At 32.0% G+C, this 7,928-nt stretch overlaps 1 protein-coding gene across 1 annotated transcript; it reads left to right on the top strand.

The window, feature by feature from the left end:
* Positions 1-6,884: 6,884 nt before the first annotated feature.
* Positions 6,885-7,928, top strand: LOC133032046 (protein ELC-like). The gene has a single exon (XM_061105866.1). It carries the CDS (start codon positions 6,885-6,887, stop codon positions 7,926-7,928), a length of 1,044 nt encoding a protein of 347 aa, XP_060961849.1.

The following is a 7,928-nucleotide window of genomic DNA, read 5'->3' as shown; positions in this document are numbered from 1 at the left end:
TTGATTGAATTAAAGATGGGTATCAAACGACTTTGCAAAAGAAAAAAAAAAAGATGGGTATCAAACTTCAAAGTCCCAAATTTGTTCAACATATGGACAACAGTACAAGTTCTTTATTTATTTTTTTTAAAATCATCAAATAAAGGTTTTGAATTGATACCATAATTATTACTTTTGGTAACATTTGTGGTTAAAAATTAAAATGAAAAAGGGAAGAAGAAACAATAAGAGAATGGTGCTAATATATTTTGTAGCTAGAAATAACAATAAGAGAAAGCACAACTGTTATTTTCCGTTGCACAAGGAGGTGGGTGGTAGAGATGAACGCCGTTTGTCTTTATTTAGTTTAGTCGTTTTCCTTTTCCGGTCAAAGACGAAAACTCAAACGTTTTCCGTCAGTTATAACAATAGCAATAATCCTTAACACCTGGCGCATAGAAGTCATTTGCTCTATACTTTATGCTAACGTGCACCGAATTTTGTCGTTTGCGTGCCTCGTACTGAACCAGGCCTCTCAGCAATCTCGGAAAATACCATATCTTTATTCTTTTTAAGCTTTAAAAGCATAGGCTTTTTTCTCTTTGCAATTTTAAAATACATTTTTATCTATAATTTAGTATTAAGCATAGTAATCAATCATTGCGATTGTAAAATTTTAGTAATGAAACTTATTAAATATTAAATTTGTGATAGCTATTCTTATCCATATCCGCGTTTTTTTCTAAGTAAACAATAAATTTTCTGTATTCTATTTTAAATCATTTGCAAAAAAAAAAAAAAAAAAAAATAGTGGGCCCAAAATGTAACATAATTGCTTTGTGTGGGGTCAAAATGTTAATAATAATAATAATATAAATAATAGCGAAGATTATGAAGCAATGTCTAACTGTATACGTGGTGAAAGGAACCTATCAACTACTAAAATATTCATTTATTACATTGAAAACCCTTTACCTCTGTATATCAAATTCTACTTTATTTATTTATTTATTATTTTTTTTTTTTAGAATAATCACTGTTGTTATAAATTGGAATCATTTACAACAACAGAAAAAATAAAGATAGAGTATTTCTCCTATTCAACGTATGTCATCATCTAACCCTAAAGCAAATTTAGCGAGTCCATGAACTGCTTGATTAACAGTTCTTTTAACATGGGATATAATTATAAATTGAACAACGATGTTTTTATTATTTTTATTTTATAGCAATTTTGAATAGAAATTAGCTTAAGAATAAGGGGTATTTCTAAAAATATGGAGAAAAAATTGATGTATTTGTCTTGTAAATTTAATCACACTAAATATGATAATTTTTTTTTAAAAGAAAATTAAAAATATGGAATAAATCATTATAGATAAGAAAGAATACCATAAAAAATAGTGAAATACTATTTTAGACCTTATTTTTTACAAAAATTACCAATTAGACTATTAATTTTGTTAAATGACAAAATAGATACTGTACTTTTCAAAATAGTATAAATAGGACCCTGAACTGATTTTTGCCAAAATAAAATTTAATAATAATGCGATCTAGAGATGTTATGACAAATGTGATTATATTTTCTATATTTGTTCGTATTCAAAATTGTTGGTTATATTAAAAAAATTATCAAAAATTGAGTTCAAAATTCATTTTTTACAATTTTGGAAAATATAGAATATTTTGTTATTTAATAAAATAAATGATCAAATCGGTAATTTTTGAAAAACACCAGATCTAAAATAGTATTTACTCTAAGAAAACTTAAAAATTCGTGTATAAATTTTACGTCTATATAATTAAAACTATTTTCTTAATGAAGAAACTAGTATCTTGATGAATAAACTAATTTTTTGATGAAAAAATTAATTTTCTGATGAAAAAATTAGTTTCTTGATAAAAAGAAAAATTAGTTTTTTGATAAAAAAAAACAAGTTTTTTTTGATAAAGAAATCAATTTTTTTAATGAAAAATCTTTAGTGGTAATTTATCTAAAGATTAAATATGAGTTTTAAAAATTAAATTAAATATGGTAAATAGTTTAAAAATAAGAAAAAAAGAATCATTAAAATGACCAAACTTAGAGGTATCATATTTAAGTAAGAAATATTCTAAAACTCTCTTCTAAGAAGGGCTACAATGTTTCATCTTATCCATTTTGTACATGGATCTTAGTAAAGAACAAGCCCAAATTGTTTACTTTTGTCTCTTTTCAATATAAATGCAATATTATATTCCTCAATTGACAAAATACTAAGCCTATGGATAATTGGATTGTGTAATTTTCATTTCACTATAATTATAGGTTATTATTTGGGATAATTACATAAAATATTAATTTTTGCAAAAAATATACATATATATTTACGTTTAAAGATTTTTTTTTTTATAATTTTTACGATTTTTTATAAAAACAACACAAAAAATAATAAAAAAACTATATTAAAGTAAAAAGAAAATAACAATAACATCCAAACAACAATAAAAAATAACATACATATAACAAAAAATCAACAATAAGAGTAAAACATAAAAAGACTGTATTTCTATAAATAAAATTCTAAAAATCGTAAAATTATTTAAAATTTCGTACAACCGTATTTTTATAAATTTTTTTTTTTTTTTTGTGTATATTTGTGAAATAATTCCTTTATAATTTTATGAATCAAACAATCTACGTCCAATACGAAAATCTTGGTAGTAATATATACCCATCAAAAAAAAAAAGGAGAGTTAATATATACGATCTATTATTTTTTACTTTTTTTAATACATATAAAGATCGAACTCCTACCCACTAACTCACACATATCCCTCCCATATCATCTTTGAGATGGCCTTAATTGTTTAGGATCAATTAAATTATTAGTAGAACATTATAACCAACCATCTAATTAGTTAGTTATGCTGGTTAAAAATTAGTTCTAATTCTCTCATATTTTTTCTTACAATCAAATTGGATCGTACAAACTTTTTAGCACAAAAATCTCAAGTCATATCAACAGTAATTGGTCATGAGCTGGACGAAATTTTATTCTCTGATGTTGGACCACCTCAGAGGCTCACCAATGGCGATCTCAATCCTATCTTCACACAATGACGAAGGAAAGATAACCTTCTTCTTTTTAGGCTCTGATCGTCAATGGCGATCTTAATCGTGGAACAAAAGTTTTTGAGCCAATCTAAAGCTCGTCTTCTTCAACTCAAAGGTCAACTTTCTAATATTCACAAAGGTACTTTTTCGATCTATAACTATGTTGATAAGATCAAATTTTCTTTCTGATTCATTAGCTATATTTGGTCATCCACTTACTGATTTCGACTTGGTGTTACACTTTCTTAATGGCATTAGACTGGAGTTTGATCCCGTTGTCTTTGGAGTTACATCTCAGAGTGACAATCTTTCACTAGAGGAAGTTCAAGCATTATTGGTGTCTCATGAAACTTGTCTTGAACGTCACACTTCGATGATTGATCTTTTAACAAGATGTCTATAAATCTAACCTTTGGATAAATAATTAGGCCTTATCAACCTTACAACAACTTTGGTAGAGGAGATTCTCATGAAAATTCATCAAAATTTTCTGCACGAAGGTCTGGTCATTACCAGTTTTCTCGACCATCAAATCTCGATCCAAATCTTCCTTTATGCCAGGTTTGTATGCAGTATCGCCATACTGCAATGATATGCCAATTTAGATTTGACAAAATTGGGTCAACCCTAAATTCACATCTGGTTCATCATTGCTTCAAGTTAATTTGATTGAACATTATCTTGATTATGAGTCTCAAGCCTTTGTACCTCATTTTGTTCCTAAATTTGGTGATGATCAAGGTTGGTATGCATACATTGGAGCTACAAATCACATTGCTTATAACATGGATCATCTTGAGACTGCAATTTCTTATTCTAGCCAAGAAATTGTGGTTGTAGGAACTGATAAGAAACTTGACATCTCTTAGATTGGTAAAGCCATTATTTCTTCTCATTCCTCTCCACCAATCCACTTGAATTCTATTTTAAAGTCCCTTTTGTAGCCAAAAATCTTGTTAGTGTTTCTAAGCTTACCATGGACAATGATGTCTTCCTAGAATTTTACAAATCTTGTTGTTTTGTCAAGGACAAATAAACGGGTGCAATCTTAATCAAATGGAAGATTAAAGATTGTCTATACCACCTAGGAGATGATAATTCGAGTCTTTCAAACACTTTATTGTAGTGTCATCTTTTTACTTTTGATGTATCTTCTATTTCTATAGATTGTATTTCCAATTCCTATAATAAAACTTGTACTCAAACTTGAATACAATTTCTTTATGTAATATAGTTGCAATCAATAAAGACTCATTTTTTTCTTATTCTCTGGTTTCCTCTCTGGTTTCTTATGTCTTAAATTTATCATCTAACATCAATCTTTGGCACTGTAAGCTTGAGAATACTGTCAAAATCAAATATACCTCACTTTTTAAAAAAGTTGCAATTTTTTAATGCTTGTCAAATGGGTAAAAGTCATAGACTTCCTTTTTCTCTATCTACACCTCATGCTATTCAACCTCTTGAGTTAATCCATATACTGACTTGTCGAGGCCCTCATATATTGTGACTAATGACGATTATAAATATTATATTGTGTTTGTGGATAATCATAGCAAGGTTTCTTGGATCTTCCCTCTTACCCTTAAATTACAAGCTTTTGAAATATTTATTCAAATCAAAAGCTTAGTGGAAAAACAGTTTCAGTGTTCAAGATGATAGTGGAGGTGAATATAGGCTTTTTGAAGATATATTATTCTAACATCCTTGTCTTTATACTCGTGAACAAAATGGTAGAGTTGAAAGAAAGCATAGACCCATCACAGAAACTAGTTTAACTTAGTTTGGACATGTCTTATTAGCGGCATGCTTTTCAATGTGTTGTTTACTCCATTAACAAAATGCCTACATATGTTATTGGAAATATTAGTCCTTTTGAGTGTTTGTTCCACCAAGCTCCTAATTACAGTATTTTAAAGTCTTTTGCATGTGCTTACTTTCTCATCTAAGGCCTTATAATCATCATAAATTGGAGTTCAGATCTAAAGAATGCACTTTCCTTGGCTACTCTCTCAAACATAAGGGTTATCTCTGTGAGAATACAGCTGGTAGCTAGACTTTTTTATAGCTCCAAATATGGTGTTTAATGAGCTTGTCTTTCCAGCAACTCGATCTCCCTTATCAACTCGGGTACCTCCTAGTTCTCCTATTTTTCCTACTGCTCAGTTTTCTACAAGCTCTATTCTATCAAGTACTAATGTATTGTTTTCATCTACTGTATCTGATCTCTTCTAAGCCACACTTGCATTCTCCAAATGAGTTTAATACTATCTCTGAGCCACACTTGCATTTTCCAAAGGTGTCCAATGTTATCCTTGCTACTGCAGCTTCTTCGGAAGTTTCTTCCAACACCTCCACTAAGTTGAATGAGTCTTCTATGCCTCATCTATCAACTATCCACTACCTACTACATTTGTGTCTAGCTCACCTCCTAGTTCAACTATAGCTCCCTATGCTTTCGATGTTGATATGGTAGCTCAGGCACCTTAGAGGACTCAATCTACGATTACACGATCTCAAAGAGGCATTTATAGGCCAAAGGTTTATTTAGCTACCAAGCACAAGTTACTTGAGATTCTACTCTATACTAAACCAAGATCCATTAAACCTACCCTTCAGAATCCAACCTGGTTTGCCTCTATGAAACTTGAATTTGATGCTCTTATTTGTACAGGGACATGGACTTTCGTTCCTTATGAGTCTCATATGCATCTTATTGGAAACAAGTGGGTTCATAGAATTAAATTGAATGTTGATGGCTCTCTTAATAAATCCAATTCTAGATTGGTGGCTAAATGCTTTCTTCAACAACTAGGTATAGACTATGAGGACACTTTTAGTCCTATAGTTAAACCTATCACAGTTCGAATGGTGCTTACTTTTGTAGTGTCATCTAATTGGGAGGTTAGACAACTTTATATGGCCTCAAACAGGCCCCTTGAGCTTGGAATGATAAGCTCAAAATAACTCTCTTTTACTGGTGTTTAGCAGTATCCAAAGCTGATACCTCTCTGTTTATTTTTAGTTCAGCTCAGAGTTTGGTTAGTCTTCAAGTTTATGTGGACGATATTCTCATTACAGGCCCTAATAAAGTGTCGATTCATAAGCTGACTACTGATCTAAATGATGCATTTTCTCTCAAAGATTCGGGATAGGTGGACTACTTTTATAATTTTTTTTTTTTTGTTGTTTTTGTATTTTTTTTTTAAATTATCCCATTATTTTTTTTAGAATCGGAAAACTACTTTTATATTTTAATTTGCTAGAGGAATTTGACAATTTGGTGTAATATATACTAGGAGATGAACTTGAAAGAAAGTCTACTCACTAAAATTAAAAAAATCAGTCACTTGCAAACACTACAACATTGTCTTTAAACAATAAAACATAAACATATAAATGTATATTTCTTTTTTTTTTTTTTTTTGAGAAGAAAAGAAATCTAGAAGCTAATGAATTTCTTCTACCTTTTTTTTGTATTAAACAAAATATTGCCGAGTCAAGTCATGATACGAAAGAAGCAAGCCTCAGGAAACATCCATCAAGTCAATAACTCAAAACTTCCAAGAAATTACAATATCCTTCTCATTACCTAGTCTCTTTTGGTTCATAACTTGACCAAAATTATAATATTTCTTTATTATTCTAGAAACGATATATTTAGATTGATAGATATATATAGTCCAAATAATTAGTTACAACATTAAAACTATAATAATACTAAGAAGTTTTATTTTGCTTGCTAATATGTAATAGTGAAGAAGTAGTTATAAGTGTGGGTCTTTCTTATTCTTCCACTATATTCATGGCATCACCAACTAAAATCCAATTCATAGAACAAGCTCTCTCTTCTGATAGTCCTTTCAACCTCTCATATTTAGATCCAAACCAAAAATGGGTGATTCGAAATCACCTCCTTTCGTTTCTCCAAGATTTTCCCAATTTCACTCCCAATTTTGGCACCTTCGTCCACAACGACGGCATGGCAGTCAACCTCTTGTGCGTCACCGGAGAACTCCGCATCTCTGCAACTCCCAACACACCTCTTGTTCCCATCACAATCTGGCTCCACGAAAACCACCCTTTCATGGCTCCAATCGTCTTCGTCTCCCCAAATTACAACGACCGAATTCGCAGTGATCACCCATTCGTCTACCTCTCTGGCTCCACCACCTGTCCCTATCTCCAGACTTGGGCTCACCCAAGGTCTTCTCTCCCAGTCTTAGTCCGGAACCTCACAAGACTTTTCACCCACGATCATCCCTTAACACAGTACTCTCCGGCGGCGGTGCAAACAACGGGCTCAGGCAGCGGCGGAATAAGCTCAGGTTTCGCACACCCTTCGAGGGTCTCGAAGCGCGAGGCTCTTGATCGACTCGCCGGGGCTGCTTACTACGACGTGGCGAATTTCAAGGCTGGAGCTCAGCGTGAGATCGAGGAGTTGAGGAAGTTGAGAGCGGAAATGAGGAAGAGGGTGGAATTTGGGGAGAGAATGATTGGTGGGTTGGAAACAGAGAAAGAGGAATTGAAGAACAGAGGATCGGAGATGGCTGAGCAGGCGGATGTGGTGAGGAATTGGCTGAGGTTTAATGATCGGGAGGAGTTGGTGGCGGCGATTGGTGGGGATGAAATCGAGAAAGCTTTCGAGATTGTTGAGTGTGAATCGGTTTTGGAGTGCTTGGCTGGTGATACAGCGATTGAGGATACGATTTATGCCATGGATAAGGGGATTGAAATGGGACTGATGAGCTTCGAAAGCTATGTTAAGCAGATCAGAAGTTTGGCCAGAGAGCAGTTTTATAAAAGAGCTTTCCTACTCAAATTCAGAGATTCTAACGTACTTCGATGA

Source organism: Cannabis sativa, chromosome X (genome assembly GCF_029168945.1).
Source record: "Cannabis sativa cultivar Pink pepper isolate KNU-18-1 chromosome X, ASM2916894v1, whole genome shotgun sequence".
In the NCBI taxonomy this organism is placed as follows: domain Eukaryota; kingdom Viridiplantae; phylum Streptophyta; class Magnoliopsida; order Rosales; family Cannabaceae; genus Cannabis; species Cannabis sativa.
The sequence above is the reverse complement of the archived record's forward strand: the minus strand, read 5'-3'. Positions and strand labels throughout refer to the sequence as shown.

Bases quoted from the DNA above. Each gene is read 5' to 3' on its own strand.
- LOC133032046 (XM_061105866.1), top strand. From the start codon at position 6,885: ATGGCATCACCAACTAAAATCCAATTCATAGAACAAGCTCTCTCTTCT.